The sequence below is a fragment of the Mandrillus leucophaeus genome, unplaced genomic scaffold, assembly GCF_000951045.1.
Source record: "Mandrillus leucophaeus isolate KB7577 unplaced genomic scaffold, Mleu.le_1.0 Scaffold157, whole genome shotgun sequence".
Taxonomy (NCBI): domain Eukaryota; kingdom Metazoa; phylum Chordata; class Mammalia; order Primates; family Cercopithecidae; genus Mandrillus; species Mandrillus leucophaeus.
In genome coordinates, this window is record NW_012101554.1 from 5,413,926 (window position 1) to 5,438,033 (window position 24,108).

Below are 24,108 nucleotides of genomic sequence, written 5' to 3' on the forward strand. Positions count from 1 at the left end.
TCTTGTTGCCCAGGCTGGAGTGCAATGGCGCGATCTTGGCTCACCGTAACCGCTGCCTGAGTTCAAGGAATTCTCCTGCCACAGCCTCCCAAGTAGCTGGGATTACAGGCATGCACCACCATGCCTGGCTAATTTTGTATTTTTAGCAGAGACGGTGTTTCTCCATGTTGGTCAGGCTGGTCTCAAACTCCTGACCTCAGGTGAACCACCCGCCTTGGCCTCCCAAAGTGCTGGGATTACAGGTGTGAGCCACCACACCCGGCCATTCCTGGCTGATTTTTATTTTATTTCATAGAGATGGAATCTCACTACGTTGCCCAAGCTAATCTTGAACTCCTGGCCTTGAGGTCCTTCCAGGGGCTGTTATTATAGGCATGAGCCACAGTGCCTGTCCACTCGTATGTTAATTACAGTTTGCAAGACAAAGGTTTGTTCCTTGTTAATATTTTAAATTTATCCACCTCACTTTTGACTGCTCTGAAGGTGGCTGCAGTCTGCTCATTTTGACATTTGGATTGTTAATACCTATTTAGGAGATTTTTGTTTTTCTTTTAATTTTTTTCATTTTTTAATTTCTTTACAGATGCATTTTTTTTCTGATTATGTACTTTTTTTTTTTTTAAACAAATTGTCTACAACCAGGATAAGGAAAGAATGTTTACTCTTTGGTTTCTTGCACTTTGATTTTCATTTCTATGAAACATTTTGTCCTGCTTTTTGTGTTCTGAGATTATTTAACATCACTTAAGATATTTTTTAGGACAGTCCATCGTGATGAGGGATATAAGGCATGTTCACTGTAGTAAACTTGGAAGAAGCCGAAAAGGCAGCTATGAGAATAAAAGTCTCTCTAATCCTGCCCAGAGGGTGCGCTGGCCTTATGGCCTATTTCATTCTGCTACACTGGATCCCATCAAGCCCTGGTTTCATCATTGATTTAGCACCTGTTGCTGGGTATTGGGCTGATTTGCCTGAGCCTACATTTAACCTATTTCTCTCATGTGTGTAGGTGTTCTCCTACTCAACGCTGTCCTCACGGTTCGGGCCCATCAAGCCAACTCTCATAAGGAGAGAGGCTGGGAGCAATTCACCGATGCAGTTGTGTCCTGGCTAAATCAGAACTCAAATGGCCTTGTTTTCTTGCTCTGGGGCTCTTATGCTCAGAAGAAGGGCAGTGCCATCGATAGGGTATGTTTTGTTTTCTTTTTCTTTCTTTTTTTTTTTTTTAACACTATAAAAACAGTGTGAAGAATTCTAGGAGTCTCTGCTGTGTTTGGTCCTGGAAAATCCATGTTATAAAATAACTTATTTTCCCTTAGGCCTGTTATAAGGGTTTCCCATTGAAAACAAGAATTTGGACAAATTACAGGAGTGATGAGTTGTGTATGAGGAAAGCAACTGGCCAACTTGTGACAACGCAGTTGGTGCCGTAGGCATGAACTTGGTGTCTACAAGATACAAGTCCCTGGGTGCCATTCACTTAACAAGTGATGAATGAGGCATGTTTCTGGCTTCCAAGAAATTTGGGAGCATATAGAAAACACAAAGAATTCCACTCAATCACGAATTTAATTTGCCCATGAGAATACTATCAGTGATCGTTATTGTTTTGTTTCTGGGTTGTTTTGTTTGTTTGTTTTTTAGATGGAGTCTCGCTCTGTCGCCCAGGCTGGAGTGCAGTGGTGCGATTTCGGCTCACCGCAACCTCTGCCTCCTGAGTTTAATCGATTCTGCCTCAGTCTCCCGAGTAGCTGGGATTATAGGCGCCCGCCACCACACCCAGCTAATTTTTTGGTATTTTTTAGTAGAGACGGGGTTTCACCATGTTGGCCAGGCTGGTTTTGTACTCCTGATCTCAAGTGATTCAGCCTCCAAAGTGTTAGGATTATAGGCATGACCCGCCACACCTGGCCTATCAATGATCATTATTAACCCTGAGGCCTAATTGCAGATACCCAACACAACCAAACCCGTGGCTCCCCTCCCTGCATCTTCCCCCATCTGCTACCTCCCTTCTTCCCCTTCTTTTACTGAAGCACTTCAATACCTGGTTATGGAAATAGAGACCTAAAAGTCAGCCTTGAATCCTCCATTCCATCAGTAAATCCCATCAACTCTGCCTCCCAAAACACCCCAGTCCTACTGCTTCTCATTCGCCACTGCTGCCCCTCAGGCATGAGCCACCATCATCCTTCTCCAGGAGAACCGTGATAGACTAGAGATGAAGGCTTGATGGAGAGCCGCAGAGTGGAGGAGGGAGAGATGGGGTGGGGAAAGGAGAGGAGCCAGGGGTGAGTGTTCATCCCTGGCAAATGGAAGAGACATTGGGTGGGGGAGAAATTATAGAATGAATGCTTCAATAATCGAAGGCAAGGGCTTAGCGGAGGTAACTGACAATAGCTTCTGGTGTATCAGCAGGAGGTAACGGGGGTATCAGAAATGCGCACATACATTCAACCCCTACCTTGTATGGGTACTAGGTTGAGCACTTGTTTTTTGAGATGGAGTCTCACTCTGTCACCCAGGCTGGAGTGCAGTGGCACGATCTCAGCTCACTGTAACCTCCGCCTCCTAGGTTCAAGCAATTCTCCTGCCTCAGCCTCCCAAGTAGCTAGGATTACAGTTGCCTGCCACCACACCCAGCTAATATTTTTTATGAGTGACCTAAGATCTGACTGGTATGAATTGCTAAGATGTGATGATCTGGGTATGTAAGAAGTATGTGTGAGAGTAATTGCCGATCTCTGTCCCTTAGGGAGGTTACTCCAGTGTTGCTCCTCCCCAGTATTTTGGTAATCTTTAATCATGGTTTGGTCTGAAAGTAAACCGTTGTTAAAGTAGCTTGGTCATTAAAGCCAAATTGCATATCTCCAGCCCAGTGTCTCTCCTGATCTATATAGAGTGCCTTCCTACTACTGCCCCATAAACATGCCAAATTCAACATCTTCCCAATGAAGTTTCTCCTTTTCTCATCCACGCTTTACTAAACTTGCTCCTCTTTACTCCCTAGCAGCAAAAAGCACCACCATCTGCCCGGTTGTCCAGCCAGATCTGATTCCATTACTGACACCTGCTACTTCTCTCCCCTTTTCTGTCCTTTTTTTCCCCCTTCCCATGTGCAGTCAGTCATTCATATCTGTGTTCTTCTTCCCCCTCCAAATCTGTCCCTGCCTGACCACCTTTGCCTTCATTCAGGCCCTCACCTGATCTTGCCTGGAGGGTTCTGATGCTTTCTCCCTGGAAGGCCTTGCCTTAGACTGAAGATCTGATGTCAGGGGGGTGGGGGTGTGGCCCCCAACCAGCCTCCCAGATGTAACTGTATCCCTCTTTGCATTCCGATCTCCAGGCTGACCCATTCCCCTTTACTTTTTCACGGTGTCCCAGTTCCCTGCCTTTGCATATCCTGCTCGCTCTGCCCACTGTGTGGAGGTCATTTTCCTCTGGGATTCTTTAGAGCTCTGCAGGGCTGACATTTACAAGGGCCTGTGCTGCTTGGCGTGTGTGTTCAGCACTTGATGTGCATGACTTCTTAATCACACTCAGCACCTGTGATCCTCATTTGATTGGTCACAGTAACTTCATAAGCTGGGCGCTATTGTTATTCCCAGTCTACAGATGAAAGCTGAAGCAGCTTAGAGTCGCAGCAACTTCCCTGTGGTACAGCTACTGAGTAGTAGAGGTAGACCTCTACCCTGGGCAGTCTGGCTCCAGGCTCTGTGCTCTTAACCACACTGGATTGCTTGACTTTAATCATCACGCCTCATCACGCCTCCTGGACTGAGCCCCTTGAAGGCAGGAGTGTTTTGAGAAACAGTGATTTGTTAGTTTTTATATACGGAAAAGAAGAGGAAAACAAAAATGGTCTATATCTCCCTGTTAAAATAACTACAGTTAACATTTTTAAAAAATCAAAGTGGTCATGTGCCACATAGTGATGTTTTAGTAATAAACTGCATATATGATGATGGTCCCATAAGATTATAATAATATTGTGGCCAGATGTGGTGACTCATGCCTGTTATCCCAGCACTTTGGGAGGTCAAGGGAGTTTGAGACAAGCCTGGGCAACATGGTGAAACCCCGTCTCTACTAAAATACAAAAAATTAACCAGGCGTGGCGGGGTGTGCCTGTAGTCCCAGCTACTTGGGAGGCTGAGGCAGGAGAATTGCTTGAACCTGGGAGGCAGAGGTTGCGGTTAGCTGAGATCATGCCACTGCACTTCAGCCTGGTGACAGAGTGAGACTCCATCTCAAAAATATATATACACACAATATTTTTTGCCACGACCAGCTCAGTCAAGAAGACCCTAACCCAGCGGTGCTAGAGGAATTAAAGATACACACACACAAATATAGAGGTGTGAAGTGGGAAATCAGGGGTAGCATAGCCTTCAGTGCTGAGAGCCGGGAACAGAGATATACCCACATATTTATTAACAGCAATTAGCAGTTAATAACCAGTCATTAGCATTGTTTCTATAGCTATTAAATTAACTAAAAGTATCCCTTATGGGAGATGAAGGGATGGACTGAATTAAATGATTAGGTTGGGTCAGTTAACTGCAGCAGGAACACTCCATGAAGACACAGATCGTTCATGCTATTGTTTGTGGCTTAAGAATGCCTTTAAGCAGTTTTCCGCCCTGGGCAGGCCAGGTGTTCCTTGCCCTCATTCCAGTAAACCCACAACCTTCCAGCTTGGGTGTTAGGGCCATTATGAACATATCACAGTGCTGCAGAGATTTTGTTTATGGCCAGATTTTTGGGGGGCTTGCTTCCAACATGTCTCCCTTCTTTGATTTGCAAAGAGCTAAAAGCAAGGGTAGCTTTGTCACGGTGAGCTACTTCTCGCAGGAGTCAGGATCCGCATCTACAGACTATACAAAGGCAAACAACATAGGTTAAAAGCACAGTCATCATAGAAATCACAGAGCTTCCAAGTGTTTTTATCCATTTAAATGGGTTACTAGCTGCTAATCTGTCTGCAGCTCCTTTAAGCACTCCAGTTCCTGGCATTAAGGTCAAGTGTGGCTGGGATACTTTAAATATTTGTTCTTTTAATTTTGCTATATCCAAAAACAAGTTTGTAGAGTGTCCTTCTAGATGTTTTTTTATTCTTTCCCAAATTTTGGTCCTTTTAAGGCATTAATAGTTTCCACAAATTCTTATGTTTAGCTCCTAGAGTGGGCCATATCATTTGAGGTTGAGGTGCCACTATACCGCCATGGTTCCAGATAATAGGAACTTTTGGCCATACTTCATATCATTTCTACCATCTGACCATTTTGTTCAGATCATCTGAACATAGTGTGGCCGTGGCACGCAGACCGAGAGGTTGGATTCAAGCTAAACATCCCCTTAGGGGACCAATTAATGATTCCGTAGAAATTGTTTAGCACCTCTGCCTCTTCTGCAAAGCAATCTTCCTAAACAAGTACGTTCTTTTTTTCTAACTGGGTCCAATCCTGTGTATAAATCGGTTTTTGAGGGCAGTATGCCTCAATTATAGGAGGAGATTTATTATGGTAAATAGTGAGATCAGAAAGCATGTGTAACTGTGTCAGAGTGATTGCATCCAGGCATTATTGCTAGCCCTTATTGAAGGAATACTCAAGGCAGTGGTGATAACCTCTATCATAGCTACCATTAAATTATTCATTGTGACTGGTTGTCCTGCTTTCCTCAGGTTTTCTTCTGCCATCTGTGACAGCTTCTTGATCTGTCCCCAGGTGGGTGGCTGTGTTCGACAGGTGTTGCTCGTGACAGCTGGGGTCCTCCTCAGGTCAGCCTCAACATGGCTGCAACCGGGGGTCCTCGGGATCCTCCCGGAGTCTCTTCCTCGGCATCTGGCTCATGATAAAGTTTCAGGTGTCGTGATGTTATCCAAATCGGCTGTTGATTTTGGCCTGGAGAAATACAAGCATAACTTCTACCCCAAGTTATTACTTTACCTGTTTCCCAACTTTTTGTTATCGGATCTCTCCACCAAATCAGTTGTTCTGTTTCTGTCTTTGCAGCTGATTTCTGTAGATGCTGTTCAGCTGCTGATAACATCTGGCCTTTGGGAAGGCTCAAAAAATTTAAAGTTAATCATGCTAGGTTCAGTTGCATCCGTGGGATTCCATCATTGTTTCTCCCTTTCTGCTTTTGCAACTGCTGTTCTAGGAAGAGATTCATTCTTTACACTATGGCTTGTCCTTGGGAATTGTATGGGATACCAGTAATGTGTTTAATATTCCACATAGAGAAAAATGTAGCTAGAGTTTGGCTAGTATAGCCTGGGGCATTATCTTAAAACAAGTAGAAGCTGGAATGCCCATCACTGCAGAACACTGCAAAAGATGACATTTAACACAGGCAGAAGGCTCTCCTGTTTGGTATGTAGCCCAGACAAAGTGAGAAAAGGTGTCCACGCATACATGTACGTAAGCTAGACTCCCAAAGGAGGGAACATGTGTGACATCCATTTGCCAAATAGAGTTAGGTTCCAGTCCTCGAGGATTAACTCCTCTTGTAAAAGATGAGGAATGTACCATTTGGCAAGTTGGGCATTGCTGAATAATAGCTTTAGCTTCTTTCCAGGTAATGCTGTATCTGCATTTGAGACCAGAGGCATTAACATGGGTAAACAGTGAAAGTGTCTGGCATTAGATATTGCAGTAGCAACAAGGCGATCAGCCGTTTGATTTCCTTCAGTCAAAGGTCTTGGAAGAGGTGTATGAGTCCTGATGTGAGTGATGTAAAAAGGGTGTGTTCTACTTCTAACTGCTGTTTGCAGTTGGGTAAATAAAGTCATCAGTTGTTCATCTGTATAAAATCGTAACTGAGAATTTTCAGTTAAGTGTGTAGAATGAACCACATATGAAGAATCAGAAATCACATTAATAGGCATATCAAAAACAGTCAATACCTCAGTTACAGCTACAAGCTCCGCTTTTTGAGCTGAAGTATAGGGCGTCTGAAAAACTTCCCTTTTGAGCCAGAATAAGAAGTTTTACCATTACTAGACCCATCTGTAAAAACATTCTCAGCACCTTCAATTGGTTTAAATTTGTTATTTTAGGGAGAATCCAATTAGTTAATTAAAAAACTGAAGCAGCTTCATTTTAGGAAAATGATTATCGAGAATACCCACAAAGTCAGCTAAATGGGTTTGCCAAGTAATACTATTTATAAAAGCTTGCTGTATTTGTGCCTTCGTGAGAGGAACAATAATTTTTCCAGGATCATATCCATGTAATTTAACAATCTGAGTTCTCCCAATCCCTATCATAGTAGCGATTTGATCTAAATAAGGCGTTAGAGTCCGTGAATTAGTATGTGGAAGAAAAAGCCACTCTACTAAGTCCTCCTGTTCTTGGACAATAACACCAGAAGGTGAATGCTGAGTTGAAAAAATTAGCAAATCCAGAGTCTTCTCTGGATCTACTCTGTCTGAGCTTTATGGACTTGCTTCTCAATCAGTTGTTAACTCTGCCTCCGCCTCCTTTGTTAATTGCTGAGGGCTAGTGAGACTAGGATTTCCTCTAAGGATAGGAAACAGATTACTCATGGCCTAGGTAGGAATGCCTAGAGCAGGTCGTATCCAATTAATATCCCCTAGTAATTTTTGAAAATCATTTAATGTTTTTAATTTATCCCTACATATGGTTACTTTCTGTGGCACAATGGTAGTGTCATTTACTAAGGTCCCCAAGTAGGAGTAAGGAGGAATAGTCTGAATTTTGTCAGGAGGTATAATTAAACCAGCGCGAGAAAGCCAGTTTTGCAAGTGATCTTGACATTGGAGTAATATTTCTCCAGTGGGGGCAGCACAAAGTATATCATCCATATAGTGAATAATGTAACACTGAAAATATTTTACGAGTAGGCTCAATTGCTTGCCCCACATAAGTCTGGCAAATAGACTGTTTAACATGCCCTGTGGCAACACTTTCCAATGATAAGCTTAGCTGGCCGCAGGTTGTTTACTGCAGGAATTGTAAATGCAAACCATTCACAGTCTTGCTCAGCTAAAGGGATAGTAAAGAAACAGTCTTTTAAATCTATGACTAATAAAGGCCAATTTTTTGGAATTATAGCAGGAGAAGGCAATCCTGGCTGTAATGCTCCCATAGGTTGTACAACTGAATTGATGGCTTTTAAGTCAGTTAACATTCTCCATTTGCCTGATTTTTTTCTTAATTACGAAAGCTAGAGAATTCCGCAGGGAAAATGTTGGAGCCATGAGCCCATTTTTCTAACTGTTCAGAAACTAATTTCTCTAAAGCCTCCAGTTTTTCTTTACTTAGCAGCCATTGTTCTATCCATATTGGCTTATCTGTTAACCATTTTAAAGGTATAGGTTCTGGAGGCTTAACAATTGCTACCATCAAAAATTATTTCCTAATCTTTGGCGGGAACTTTGTTTTTCCACTTGAAGCGGCTCTTCCAAACCTTGCAGATTTTTTTCTAGTCCCACACCAGGGACATACCCCATGTGATGCATTGTATGCTGACTTTGAGGGCTATGTAATTGTTCTGGAATTAGAACTGGTGCTCCCCATTATTGTAATAAATCTCTTCTCCATAAATTCATAGGTACAGAAGTTATAATTGGTTGAATAGCACCAGGTTGTCCGTCGGGCCCCTCACAATGCAAAATATAACTACTTTGATACACTTCAGCAGCTTTACCAACTCCAACTATGTTAAATTGAGCGGGTTGAATTGGCCACGTGGACGGCCAGTGCTGTAGAGAAATTATTGAAATGTCCGCTCCTGTATCTACCAAACCTTTAAATTTCTTTCCTTGAATAGTTATTTCCCAGGTAGGATGTTTATCAGTAATTTGACCCAATAAGCTGCTTTGCTTTATTTGTGCTTCCAAATCCTCCTGTTCGTTTAATTTCACTTTTTCCCATTCCCACATATGGCAAAATCAGGAGCTGTGCTGTGCGCTCTCCTGGCTGTGCTTTCCAGGGAACAGAAGTAGATATAACAAGTTGAATTTCCCCATTATAATCTGAATCAGTGACTCCTGAATGTATTTGTACGTCTTTTAAACTCAAACTAGACCTTCCTAAAAGTAATTCTGTTGTCCCTGCTGGCAAGGGTCCACAGACTCCTGTTGGGACCTTTTGCGGGGGTTCCCCAGGCGGAAGGCTCCCAGCTTTTGTGCAGTATAAATCTACTGCGGCACTACCGGCTGTGGCAGGGGACAGACATTGTACAGGGGTGAGGGAATAGCCTGAGCTGGAAATACCTTGGTTTAGAGCGGGGCCCAGGACGGGCCCCTCGTGGCATTTCCCGAAATTGGGTTCCCTTCTTTATCAAACTTAGAATGACACTGACTAGCCCAGTGTTTTCCTTTTTTACATTTTGGACATATTTCAGGCTCAACAGTTTTCTTTTTTTCCCTATATGGCGGCCTGACTCCCTGATTTTTTCTACATTCTTTTTTAGTATGACCATGCTTCCCAAGTTAAAACGAGCTCCAGGAAATGGAGTATTTCCTTTATCCACTGTCAGTCCTGCCATTGCCTGTGCCAACAAAGTGGCTTGATGCAGATTACCTCCAATACCATCACACGCCTTGATATAATCAACTAAATGTGCTTTCCCTCTGATAGGTCGCAGAGCAGCCTGACAACTGGGATTCGCATTGTCGAAAGCTAATAACTGCAACACTATATCCTGAGCAGCCGAATCTGCAATCATCTTTTTAAGAGACTCCTGTAATGAACCTATAAAATCAACATACGGTTCCCTTGGTCCCTGTTTTATAGCACTAAAGGAAGGGTATTGTTTCCCACCTGAAGTGATTTTTTCCCCAAGCTCTAATGCACACCCCCCTAAGCTGTTCTATGGCATCATCCTGCATGACCACTTGTGCATCTAAACCAGCCCAGCCACCGACTCCCAAAAGTTGGTCTGCAGTTATATTAATTTGAGATTGGGCCTGGGCATTGCAAGCAGTCTGAATGGAAGCTTCATCTGCCCACCAAGTTTTAAATTGTAAGAATTGAGCAGGAGTTAGACAAGCTCGAGTAAGAGCGTCCCAGTCAGTAGGAATCATCTGACTGGAAACAGCAACATTCTTTAACAGTCCCATTACAAAAGGAGAACCTGGTCCGTACTGATTTGTTGCTTGTTTTAATTCTTTGAGTAATTTAAAAGGAAAAGGCTCAAATGTAGCTATAATATTTCCCTGTTGATCTGGGGTGTGTATTCTAACAGGGAATTGCCAAGCCTCTAAATCACCCTCTCGTCTAGCTTGCTGAATTCCTGCCTGAATAGAACTATGAGTGGTCGCTCGAGGAGCTGCTCGAACAGTCACTGGGGTGACTACTTTTCGCCCAGTGTCCTCCGGAAAAGAAAGATCTGGAGGGTCATTTTCTTCAAAATAATAATGAGGGGGTGCAGAAGGGTAGGAATGAACCGTTCCTTCCTTTGCCGCTTTAGCTTTAGCTGGCAAATAAACATGTTCTGTAACCTCTTCTGTTACTTCGCTATACTCTCCTTCCTCCTCCTCACTAGTGTGAAAAAGTTCCAAGGTGGAACGAACCAGACCGAATAACTGTCCCATTGTTACCCTGATGCTTCCGAGCTCCCCTTCTTGCCACGGGGATTGCTTTAAGAGTACTCGGGTGTCCTCCAGCTAGTTTTCCATTCCAACCATCGCTCTGGCAACCCTTTGACCTGGATACGAGCCCGCACGAATGGACGCCATTTGCCGAGACCAGCTCGGTTGGGGAGACCCTAACCCAGCGGTGCTAGAGGAATTAAAAACACACTGAAATATAGAGGTGTGAAGTGGGAAATCGGGTCTCACAGCCTTCAGAGCTGGGAGCCCCGAACATCAATTTACCCACATATTTATTAACAGCAAACCAGTCATTAGCATTGTTTCTATAGATATTAAATTAACTAAAAGTATCTCTTATGGGAGATGAAGGGATGGACCAAATTAAATGAATAGATTGGGCTAGTTAACTGCAGCAGGAACACTCCCTGAAGACACAGATCGCTCATGCTATTGTTTGTGGCTTAAGAATGCCTTTAAGCGGTTTTCCGCCCTGGGCAGGCCAGGTGTTCCTTGCCCTCATTCCAGTAAACCCACAACCTTCCAGCTTGTGTGTTAGGGCCGTTATGAACATATCACAGTGCTGCAGAGATTTTGTTTATGGCCAATTTTGGGACGAGTTTATGGCCAGATTTTGTGGGGCTTGCTCCCAACAATTTTTACTGCATCTTTTCTATGTTTATACAGACAAATGCCTACCATTGTGTCACAACTGCCTACAGTATTCAGTACAGTAATGTGCTGCACAGGTTTGTAGACCAGGAGCAATAAGCTACACCATATAGCCTAGGTGCGTAGTAGTAGGTTATCCCATTTGGGTTTGTGTAAAGACGCCCTATGGTGGACGGATAGCAGTGAAATTGCCTAACACACTTCTCAGAATGCATCCCTGACATTAGGTGATGTATGATTATTGCTTTTTTTTCTTTTGAGACAGGGTCTAACTCTGTCTCAAATCTGCCAGGCTGGAATGCACTGACTCGATCTCAGCTCACTGCGGCCTCAACCTCCCAGGCTCAAGCAATCCTCCCACATTAGCCTTCTGAGAAGCCGGGACCACAAGCGTGAGCCACCACACCTGGCTAATTTTTGTATTTTTTTGTAGAGACAGGGTTTCACCATGTTACCCAGGCTGGTCTTGAACTCCAGGGCTTAAACGATCCTCCTGCTTCAGCCTCCCAAAATGCTGAGATTACAGGCATGAGCTACCACACCTGGCCACTGACTATTCCTTTTTTTTTTTTTGAGACAGAGTTTCACTCTTGTTGCCCAGGCTGAAGTGCAATGGCACGATCTCAGCTCACCGCAACCTCCGCCTCCCGGGTTCAAGCGATTCTCCTGCCTCAGCCTCCTGAGTAGCTGGGATTACAGGCATGTGCCACCACGCCCAGCTAATTTTGTATTTTTCGTGTTGGTCAGGCTGGTGTTGAACTCCTGACCTCAGGTGATCCACCCACCTCAGCCTCCCAAAGTGCTGAGATTACAGGTGTGAGCCACCACGCCCAGCTGACTATTCCATTTTTGTGGCAAGATTTTTTTTTTTTTTTTTTAATTCTTAGGAGCTGTAAGACTGTTCAGAGAGTTCAGAAAGTGGAAAGTAAATGGCTTCCACTATTTCTTTCTCTTAAAGGAACTACTTAATACAATGTCTTGGGTATTTTTCTAAAGGTTTTTAAAAATGAAATTATTTTGTATTTTGTTCGCTTGATAAATTTTGGAGGTCATCTCATCAGTATATTTATCTTCTACATGTTTTTCTAGGAGTCATGTGGTGTTACATTGTAAGAACTTTAGAAAAATACATTTAGCCAGTTTTATAACATTGAATTGTATACTAGGTTTTAGCTGACATAAGCAGTGTGTTAGTGAGTCCCTATATATGTTCCTATTTGTGTAGGTACAACTGGTCCCTGGCTTATGAAGTTTGAGTTGATTTTTTTCAACTTTACAATGGTGTATAACCATACTTTGAGCACTCACACTTTTTTTCTTTCTTTAAGAGACAAGGTCTCTTGGCTGGGAGCAGTGGGTCACGCCTGTAATCCCAACACTTTGAGAGGCCAAGGTGGCGGATCACTTGAGCTCAGTGGTTTGAGAACAGCCTGGGCAACGTAGTAAGACCCTGTCTCTAAAAAACAAAAAATTAGCCTGGTGTGGTGGCATGTGCCTGTGGTCCTAGCTATTCAGGAGGCTGAGGTGGGAGAGTCACTTGAGCCTGGGAGGTGGAGGCTACAGTGAGCTGCGATCATGCCACTATACTCTATCCTGGGTGACAGAGTGAGACCCCATCTCAAAAAAAAAAAAAAAAAAAACAGATCTTGCTCTTGCTGTCACCCAGGTTGGAGTGCAGTGGCACGATTATAGCTCCTTGCAGCCTCAAACTCCTGGGCTCAAGTGATCCTCCCACCTCAGTCTCCTGTGTAGCTAGAACTACAGGTGTGTGCCATCACACTTGGCTAACTTTTCAATTTTTTTGTAGAGATGGGGTCTCGCTATGTTGCCTCAGTTGGTTGTAAACTCCTGGCCCCATGCAGTCCTCCTACCTTGGCACTGGGATTATAGGTGTGAGCCACCATGACTGGCCCCATTCTATTTTTCACTTTCAGCACAGTGTTCAATGAGTTACATGAGGTACTAAACACTTCATTGTTAAAGAAGCTTTGTTTTGCCCAACTGTAGGCTAATGTAGGTGTTCTGAGCATGTTTAAGGTAGGGTAGGTTAAGCTATGATGTTCAGCAGATTATATGTCGTAAACATATCTTCAACTTAGGATATTTTCTACTTAGGATGCGTTTTCCAAGATGTTAACCCAATCCATTGTGTTAATAAGTTGAGTTTATCTGTGTGTGTGTATGCATCATCGTGTCCTTTAGCAAATACAGTCTTAGCAGTGGAAATTGCTGGCTGTGTGATAGGGGCACTTGAAAACTGCATAGATAATCGTGAATTTGAAGGCAGAGGGTGGTCCTCTTTGCATCTCAGAGCCTAGCAAAGGTAGGGAGTTGCTCAACAAATGGACTAATGTTCTAATGCAAATGCTGAATGCTCCACTTTGGAAGGGAGAGAATTTAGAGGGCAAAGGGGAATTGCACAGGGTCTTAAAGTGCAACAGCCACAGTCCTTCCTTCCTTTAAAAAAAAAAAAGTCCCACCAGGTGCGTTGGCTCACGCCTGTAATCCCAGCACTTTGGGAGGCCAAGGCGAGCAGATCACGAGGTCAAGAGATCGAGACCATCCTGGCCAACCTGGTGAAACCCCATCTCTACTAAAAATACAAAAGTTAGCTGGGTGTGGTGGCACGTGCCTGTAGTCCCAGCTACTTGGGAGGCTGAGGCAGGAGAATCGCTTGAACCTGGGAGGCAGAGGTTGCAGTGAGCCCAGATCACGCCACTGCACTCCAGCCTGGGGACAGAGCAAGACTCTGTCTCAAAAAAAAGAATTTTTTTTGAAGTTCCAAATCTGCCACCTTTTATTCTTGATCTTTTTCAGAAGCGGCACCATGTACTACAGACGGCTCATCCCTCCCCTTTGTCAGTGTATAGAGGGTTCTTTGGATGTAGACACTTTTCAAAGACCAATGAGCTGCTGCAGAAGTCTGGCAAGAAGCCCATCGACTGGAAGGAGCTGTGATCATCGGCTGAGGGTGGCCTTTGAGAAGCTGCTGTTAACGTATTTGTCAGTTACGAAGTTCCACTGAAAATTTTCCTATTAATTCTTAAGTACTCTGCATAAGGGGGAAAAGTTTCCAGAAAGCAGCCACAAACCAGGCTGTCCGGGAATGGCAGCTGTATCCAGCCACAAACAGCAAAGGCTACCCTTTGACCAAATGTCTTTCTCTGCAACATGGCTTTGGCCTAAAATACGCAAACTTTTCAGAAGACAGATGAGGTCAAATACTCAGTTGGCTGTCTCTATCTCCCTTGCGTTTATGGCGAAAGTGGGGAGATGTCCACCTTTCAGGCACAGCCCTAGTTTGGCGGCTGCTACTCCTTGGTTTTGCCTGGTTAGACTTTCAGTGACAGATGTTGGGGTGTTTTTGCTTAGAAAGGTCCCCTTGTCTCAGCCCTGCAGGGCAGGCATGCCAATTTCTGCCAGTTCCACTGCCCCCTTGATCTTTGAAGGCGTCCCCTTGATCTTTGAAGGATCTTTGAAGCATAAGGATGTTTTGCAGCTTTCCAGAATCTGGCCCAGAAATTAGGGCTCAATTTGCTGATTGTAGTAGAGGTTAAGATTGCTGTGAGCCTTATCAGATAAGGGGCCAAGAGAAGTAAACTGGGTCTTGTTATTCCTTGGGCGTTGGTGGAATAAGCAGTGGAATTTGAACAAGGAAGAGGAGAAAAGGGAATTTTGTCTTTATGGGTTAGGGGTGATTTTCTCCTAGGGCTATCTCCAGGTGGGGTTTTTAAGGCAGCACAGACTGCCAAGTGCTGTTGTTTTAAGCGACTGAAATCACTTTGGGATATTTTTTTCTGCAACACTGGAAAGTTTTAGTTTTTTAAAAAGTACTCATGCAGATATATATATATATTTTTTCCCAATCCTTTTTTTAAGAGACAGTCTTTATTGAGTCTGCACCTCCGTCTTTGACCTTGTTGGCAATGCTGTTTATGCTGTTAGTCGGGTTAGAGTTGGCCCTACGCGAGGTTTGTTAATAAAAGTTTGTTAAAAGTTTGTTTTGTGCAAGTGTGCTTTGTGGTCCGGGCCGGGGCATCCATGGACGTCCTTGGGCTGCCCTTGTCCTTGGCGCCTCCCAGGCTCCCCATAGCAACTATTGTCTGCAGGAGGGGCCGCCCTTGCCGCTCCTCCCCGCCCTGCGGCTCAGTGGAGCCGCCCAACCTTCCGCAGGCTGCAGTGAGCGCTGGGCCCAACCCCCGCCCTGGAGCAGGGCTCCAACTCCGAGCACCGTGGAGCGCCGGCTGCGGTCAGTGGAGACCCCAGAGGGGTAACTTCCGTCCTGAAGAAAGCATTTCTTCGGGGAACATGGCGTGCCTGTCGTGGCTATGTTCTGCCAAGCCCTGTGACGATCGAGGGGAGCCTCCTGCATCCCCCCCTCAACCCGTGTTTCTAGACTCCAAGACATCTGGAACTCGGAAGTGAGGCTAGGGCTCCAGGACGACTCCCTGATGACGCACTGGCCCGCAGCCCAGGCTCAGGTAGTGGGGGCTGCCAGGATGACCTGCGGGGTCCCCCAGTGTCCGAAGAAAGAAGCCACAAGTGTGCTTTTTTTTTTTTCTTTTTCTTTCTTTTTTTTTTTTTTTTAAAGGGAGTCTCGCTCTGTTGCTCAGGCTGGAGTACAGTGGCGTGATCTCCGCTCACGGCAACCTCTGCCTGCTGGGGTGAAGCGATCCTCCCACCTCCACCTCCCAAGTAGCTGGGATTACAAGCATGCACCACCACGCCCGGCTAATTTTTGTACTTTTAGTAGAGATGCTTCTAACTAAACGGGCAAGAAAGAATGCAGCCAGCCAGAACCTCAAGACTAGCAAATGCATTTCTTAAAAGGGCAGGGAGGGGAGACCCGATTTGTGCTTGAAAATACTGCTTCCTTTTCTTATCTTTGTAGGGAAGGGTTTATCATTCTTCATTTTGTGGTCAACAAGCAGGCTTTCACGGGAGGAGCATGCATAGTGGGATCTTCCTCTAAACAACAGTGGACTCCCTTATTCAAGGGAGAAGGGATGATTGTTCTACACCAGTTAGCTGTTCACACTGCTCTCTCTCCCGGAGCACTGCCGGTAGAGGGGAGCAGTGAGCTCCAAGTTTGCAGAAATAATTCAAAACACAATTACTTGGGTTTTAAATATATATACATAAAGTTCTATATAATATATACAAAAGTTCTTTATATATATTCAATATATATGTATGTATATTGAACTTTAGTCATGTGACACTAAACAAAACAGAGCAGCTTAAGTGGTCCATGACCCTCCAAAAATTTAATTACTGATTGTTTAGAAACCAGGCAACTCGGCCAGGTGTGGTGACTCACGCCTGTAATCCCAGCAGTTTGGGTGGCCGAGATGAGCGGATCACCCGAGGTCAGGAGTTCAACCCTGACCAACATGGAAAAACCCCGTCTCCACTAAAAATACAAAACTAGCCAGGCATGGTGGCACGTGCCTGTAATCCCAACTACTTGGGAGACTGAGGCAGGAGAATCTCTTGAACCCAGGAGATTGCGCCATTGCACTCCAGACTGGGCAACAAGAGCACAAGAGTGAAACTCCATCTCAAAAACAAAACAAAACAAAAACAAAAAAACAGGCTACTCATTTTGATGAACTCTTCGCTATGTGGTAGTTGCTTTCTTCACGTGTCAAGTCTGCTATGTTCCTGCACTCAGTATGCAAAGATGCATAAAAGGCAGTCAGCCTTTTAGGTGAGGGGTTGGCAAATTTTCTGTGAAGGGTCAGATGGTAAATATTTGAGGGTTGGCAGTTACCCGTTCTCCGTGGGAACTGCCCAACAACTCACTGCAGAGAAAGCGGCCATGGGCAAAATATACAGGAACGGGTGAGGCTGTGTTCCAATAAAACTTTATTATTTATGGACACTGAAATTTGTGTTTAATATGATTTTCATGTGTCATGAAATCTTTTTTTTTTTTTCTCCTAAGCATTTAACAAATGTGAAAACCACTCCTAGCTTGAGAGCTATCGGAAAACAGGCATCTGGAGCCATAGTCTGCAGACCCTCGTGTGCACCCACTGTCAGTGCGGTGGGAACAAAAAGCAACGGCTAGGACAGCCCAGGAAAGAAGAAATTTCCCACTGGAGGGAATGTCTCAGTAGATATTGAACTTCCCAGGCCACAAAGAGGAACAAGAGCACTCAACAGTGAGGAGCTGGCCTCTGCAAAGCCAGGAGCCGCATGCTGGATATGGAGCTGGAAGGTTTCACGTGGCAAGGTTTGGGAGGCTTCTGAGAACCCGGCCTAACGATTGCTGTTGTCTCCCTTTTCAGGTGAGTTAGGGAGATCTCTGAAAGCTTTTGGAATTGGTAACACAAGGAAGTCATTTATTAGCAAATGTACTGGAAACATCCAGTTATAAAATAATTAATTGTGTGAAAGTCACTGCCTGCTTTTGATCTGTGTCCAGCAGGGCAAGGTCAGGGACTGTAAATTGTTTGCATTTTTTACAGATAGACTTTAGCATGTTGCCAGTATGCTTGTATTATTAGATAATATATCTCTCTGTTAAAATTCACTTTCTGCTTCAGTTTGCTCCTTATATAAAAGTCTTAGCAAAGGTGTTTGGTGGAGAAGCAAAGTTTTTGGCCTATGCGTGTGGTGTTGGCTTTTCATCCTTGCCAAACCTTCAAGATTTACAAGGAAAAACAGGTTGCAGGGAGGTGCTCTGGGTTACTTTGAAAAGACCCCATGTGCTGACTTGTGCTGACTCAAGCTGAGGAAAGCTAGAACATTCCTCTGCTGGAAATGGCCTCCTTATTAACAGTCCTTCTGACACTGTAATTTGGGTCTGATAACAGAAAGTTCCTTTGTAGTTTAACTCAGTGGGAACTTTTTTTTTTTTTTTTTTTTTTTGAGTCTCACTCTGTGGCTTAGGATGGAGTGCAGTGACTCAGTCATGGCTCACTGCAGCCTCAACTTCCTGGGCTCAGGTGATCCTCCTGCCTCAGCCTCCTGAGCAGCTGGGACCACGGGTGTGCACCACCGTACCTGGCTAAGTTTTTAATAGAAATGGGGTCTTGCTATGTTGCCCAGGCTAGGGAACCAATTTTTAAGTTTTTGAAATATGCTTGGAAATATAAATATTAGTGAGCAGAGCAGACCAGGAGATCAATAATTTTTGTTCTCTGCTTCTTAGTTGTGTATATAGTATGTTCTTTTGTCTCTCTTAATGATGTTTGGGGTGAGAGTGTGGGAGAGGAAGGTAGGGAGGCTTCCAACAAGAAGCTAGTGCTCCTCCAGCCTAGAGAAACTAAAACATACAAAAGCCAGACTCCATCCCTGGAAATTCTGATTTAATTGGTGGGGGAAGGCATCTGAATTCTCATAGAGGGTCTGGTTTGCAGCAGAACTGGTGATTTCTTTCCAGGTGCCTTGTTTTGTTAGACCATGTGGTCACTTAATAATTTTTTTTGGGCCAGGCACAGTGGCTCACACCTGTAATCCCAGTGCTTTAGGAAGCGAGTCAGGAAGATCGCTTTAGGCCAGGAGTTCAAGACCAACCTGGGCAACATAATGAGACCTTGTCTCTTAAAAAAAAATTTTTTTTTAATTAAACAGAGGTGGTGTGTGCCTGTAGTTCTGGCTACTTGGGAAGCTGAGGCAGGAGGATCATTTGAGCCTAGTTCGAGGCTGCAGTGAGCTATGATCATGCCACTGTACTCCATCCAGCCTGGGCAACAGAGCAAGTTCCTATTTCTAAAACAAAACAAAAAATGTAACTTGATACCTGTGACTTTCTGAAACTAAGAGCTGCTTGAAGAAATATATTTCTATTCCTGTTCTTGTGTTTGATGGAAAGTGTTTATTAATAACTTTGGTTTCAAACCTTCCAATTATATTCTAGAAAATACCTGTGTCTTAAAGAAAGAGATAGTATCTAGGGAGAACTGAATCACTGCAGAGTTCTTCATCTGTACGTATGGGTATGTCTAGTCTTTTTGAATGTAATGAATTTCGTTAGAAGGATATTAAGTGCTTGTCATGAGTAAGCCCCTGCGCCAGAAGCTCAATCTAAATCATTTCATTTTCTCACCCATATGGTGAAGTAGCTGATCAGGACACTGAAGCTTAGCCATTTGCTCAAAGTCACGGCTAATGGAGGGAGGATTCCAACCCACATCAGCTTGATTTCAAAGCCTAATAGTCCTGCCACTGTCAACACACTGCCTAGACCCTGCCTAGATCATGATGATTTAGAATCATTGGGAAAGATTTTTTTTTTTCATGTCATAAAGTTAGAAGCCTAAGAATTTTTTTCAATGGAATTTTATAAAAATGTCCTTGAATCACAGATGGCTGTCCCTGGAAACATAGGTTTGTTTGAGAGTCACCTCTTTCGTTGTCTTAATAAATAGTCTAAGAGCCATCACAAGGGCTACTGTGGCTACAGAACATATGACACGGGCCGGGCACTGTGCAGGCAGTTGACCCGCATTCCTTCACCCCCGGTTCCTGTAACATGTACCTGGTGCTGTGGGGTTATAGCTGATAACGCTGAGGTTTCCAGAGCACGTGCTTCCAAGTCCAGTGGAGAAAATCCCAAGAAGTCCAATATTCAATGGCCGTTCCTTACTGGAAAGTAAGCCCAGAAACGAAGTAGCTGTGAACAGGCTGCACCAGCCCCAGTAGCAATTTCCATTTAAACCGTTTTGCACAGATCCCGTGCTCAGCGCTCTCGCCAGTTTCTCCCCTTGCTGTTTAGTAAGGCCATCCTTGTTGGCAGGAAGTGGGGCCACTGAACTGCTGTTCCCCCTTCCCTGTTGCCTGAGCACAATGTGCTCCTATGTGGTCTCCGCTTTCCTGCTGCCTAGTTGGCTGGGCTGCTCCAGTTGGGCCTTAGAGGCGACCTTTGTCCCACATGCCAGCCCTCCCCACGTTGCAGAACACTGTGTAACTGCAGTGTGTGCTGAATTTCCTCTTCTCTGCTCAACCCTAGCAAGAGCCAGTCGACCCTGAATGAGAATGTGGGAATGGAGCTGTTTTTTTCTTTTATCCCCACGTCGCAAGAAATTGGAAACATTCCATTAAGTGGCGTGATTTGAGAGAGTTTCGCCAAATCTTTTCAGGGGAGAGAAGCCAGGTGACCTGATAGCCATTGTCACCTTCCCATTCACGGTTTTCACCGGGGGCTTCTCAAATAACCAACACCTGTAGGCAGTTAATTTTCAGCATGTCACAGGAGGGCCCAAACGACTTTGTGCCTAATGCTTACGACAACATGGACTTTAGATTCCTCGTGGCTTCAATAGCGAAGAATTATGAAATAAAGCGAGTTATGGGATTAAAAAGCAGATAGCAGAACTCTCCCAGGAGTAGCCAGGGCTGCGCAAGTGGTTTGGCGTGGGGTCTTTCTTGTCTTTGCCCTGGGTTGTTGCTGCTTTGAAGGTTAAGTGCTCCAGGGATATTTTTAAACAGCAGGAGCTGGTTAATCTAAAAGTGACATTTGCAGTTCCCACAGTAAGCAGCTAGCAGGCTTAGATTCAGGCCCTCAGCAAACACGGAACCTGGAAAATGTAACCCTGAATGCATGGTTGGGAGGACATGGCAAGAGAAAAACGGCAGGAAGAAAGTGGTAAGTCAGCTCACCCCTCCCCGGGGTCCCGGACCATTCTGCCAGCGTCCAGGTAAATTCGAACCTGTTGTATAGTGAGAGCAGACCCTGTACGAAGGCGTGCACTTGGGATCCCTGGGGAAAAATGACTCCTGTCATGTTTGAAGGAAGCGGATCAGATGACCTCGAAATGTAATGCAGATGAAAGAAAAGGGCCTTTCTTTGCTTCTGTAAATGGTGGTGTGGATCCCTGGACATGCTTCCATATAAGTTCCACAACGTTTTATAAACAGTTCTATGTTGTTTGGTTTTTTTGCCTCCAAAGCTACTGTCTTAAGGAATAATATTCTGTTTCTGTTTCCTCAAATGGTTTATGTATTTATTTATTTATTTATTTATTTATTTATGTATTTATTTATTTTAAAGCAGACTAATGGGCCAGGCGTGGTGGCTCATGCCTGTAATCCCAGCACTTTGGGAGGCTGAGGCAGGCAGATCACCTGAGGTCAGGAGTTTAGGAGCAGCCTGACCAACATGGAGAAACCCCGTCTCTACTAAAAATACAAAAAATTAGCCGGGTGTGGTGGCACATGCCTATAACCCCAGCTACTCAGGAGGCTGAGGTAGGAGAATCGCTTGAACCCCATGGGCGGAGATTGTCGTGAGCCAAGATCACGCCATTGCACTCTAGCCTGGGCAACAAGAGTGAAACACCATCACACACACATACAAAAAATAATAAATAAAGTGGACTAAGGCTGGGCACGGTGGCTCACGCCACCCAGCACTTTGGGAGGCCGAGGCGGGCAGATCTCTTGAGGTCAGGAGTTCGAGACCAGCCTGGCCAACATGGCGAAACCCCATCTCTACTAAAAATATAAAAATTAGCCAGATGTGGTGGCGGGCGCCTGTAATCCCAGCTACTTGGGAGGCTGAGGCAGGAGAATTGCTTGAACCCAGGAGGTAGGGGTTGCAGTGAGCTAAAATCGCACTCAGGCTGCATTCCAGCCTGAGTGACAGAGCAAGACTCTGTCTCAAAAAAAAAAAAAGAAGAAGAAGAAAACGAGACTAACAGTAAAGCATTTGTAGTGGTCCTATATCCTATATTCCTAGGAAGACATGACTTTCTTTAAATGTTTAAAAAACGCATTGCAAAATAATATGCAAGTTAAAAGGTCACGCAGCACCGTGCAAAAGTCTCCTCACTCTGTTGTTCCTGTCTAACCCTCCTCCTCCAGGTAGCCACTGTGCACATTTTTGTATACACCCCCTAGACCTTTTATTCTGTGCACTCACACTGTACACAACTATCTCCCTCATGTCTATTGTGATTACTTTTACTTTTTAATGTCAACGGGCATCCATATAGGTTGGGTGACCAACCATCCCAGTTTTCTCAGGACTGGGGAATTCCCGGGACATGGGACTTGCAATTTAAAAACTGAAAGTTGAGGATATCATTTTATAAATTGCATGATTCTGCTAACAGTGACGTGGAGTTCTTTACAAGATTTCTTTTTATGACTTCTCCAAGTTTTAAGTGGAAAGACCCAGCCAATCCTAATTCATGTGATTTAGAGATGAAAATATCTCCAATCTGTAACTTTCTTTCAGAAGCTCTTCAGAGTTTTATTTGCTGCTGCTCAGGTGTTGTGTAAACTTGCTCATACTTTTAATACCTTTAGGTCTGAGACAGAAATTCGAGTATTACATTACATGAGATACCCAATCTTCGTGGGGAAATAAACATTTTAATCTTTTGAAATCGAGGTTTCCTCAAAGTCTTATCCCAGTAGAAACTTTGGAATACCTTATTCTTTTTTTTTTTTTTTTTTTTTTTGAGACAGAGTCTCGTCCTGTCACCCAGGCTGGAGTGCAGTGGCGCGATCTCGGCTCACTGCAACCTCTGCTTCCCAGGTTCAACCAATTCCTCAGTCTCAGTCTCCCGAGTAGCTGGGATTGCAGGCAAGCACTACCACGCCCAGCTAATTTTTTGTATTTTTAGTGGAGATGGGGTTTTGCCATGTTGGCCAGACTGGTCTGGAACTCCTGATCTCAGGTAATCTGCTCACCTTGGCCTCCCAAAGTGCTGGGATTACAGGCATGAGCCACTGCACCCAGCCTGGAATACCTTGTTCTTATGCTTCCTCTGAATTTGTGATTCAGTGACTTCTTACTTTAAAGTAGAGTTCACCTGTACCCAGGGAAACCAGGAAACACAGTTAGAAATCTTGCATTTGATCTGAAAAATGCATGCACATTTCACATTCAATCCTAATAGATCTCTCTGTTTGCAATGATAATAGTAAATTTATTACCGTAGAGTAAGGTGATTTTCTAGGAAGATAGACCGTGTTCATTTATTCCAGGAATCCGGGGATCTTTGTATCAGAGAATCCAGGCTGGGCACAGCAGAGAAACCAAGGGATTGATTATTGGGTAGTTGGCATACCCCAGGTATTCGTAATTGTGGAATCTCACATAATTCTGATGACAATCCTAGGAAGGAGGTTTTATTTATTCCATTCCACAGGCCAGGAAACCAAGGTTCAGAGAATTTCCATGATGGGCTCAGGCCAATCAGATAACAAATGGCAAAGCCTCCACCCACGTCTGCTGTACTCCAGAAGTCCTGCTTTCCGGGCTCATACCTTAGCCACTCCGACCCATGCTGGTCCCCCAGAAAACAACTACACATAGAAAAGGTCCCTTCAGACCAGACACAGTGGCTCATGCCTAGAATCCCAGCACTTTGGGAGGCTGAGGAGACAGATCACTTGAGGTGAGACAGGGTCTTCGGCCGGGCGTGGTGACTCACATCTGTAATTCCAGCACTTTGGGAGGCCGAAGCAGGCAGATCACTTGAGGCCAGGAGTTTGAGACCAGCCTGGCCAACATGAAAAAACCCCATCTCTACAAAAAATACAAAAATTAGCCGAGCCTGGTGGCATGCACCTGTAATCCCAGCTACTCAGGAGGCTGAGGCAGGAAAATCTTTTGAACCTGGGAGGCAGAGGTTGCAGTGAGCGGAGATCGTGCCACTACACTCCAGCTTGGGTGACAGAATGAGACTCTGTCTCAAAAAAAAAGAGACAGGGTCTTGCTCTGTTGCCCAGGCTGGAGTGCAGTGGCACGATCTCGGCTCACTGCAGCCTCTACTACCCTGGGCTCCCATCTCAGCCTCCAGAGTAACTGGAACTACAGGGACATGCCACCATGCCTGGCTAATTTTCTTTTTTTTTTTTTTTAGGTAACAGGGTTTGCCATGTTGCTCGGGCTGGTCTTGAACTCTTGGGCT

General features: G+C 44.6%; 1 protein-coding gene across 2 annotated transcripts in view; it reads left to right on the plus strand.

The window, feature by feature from the left end:
• The window catches only part of UNG (uracil-DNA glycosylase), a 21,608-nt gene extending 6,372 nt beyond the window's left edge, over positions 1 to 15,236 (plus strand). The window contains exons 6-7 of one of the 2 annotated variants that reach the window (XM_011975594.1): positions 1,010 to 1,192; positions 14,057 to 15,236. In XM_011975594.1, coding sequence (XP_011830984.1) covers positions 1,010 to 1,192; positions 14,057 to 14,106 — 233 coding nt within the window. In that variant the 3' untranslated portion in view covers positions 14,107 to 15,236. Of the gene's footprint in view, positions 1 to 1,009; positions 1,193 to 14,053 lie in introns of both variants that reach the window. The other variant, XM_011975593.1, reaches the window with a different exon arrangement.
• The last annotated feature ends 8,872 nt before the right edge of the window (positions 15,237 to 24,108 follow it).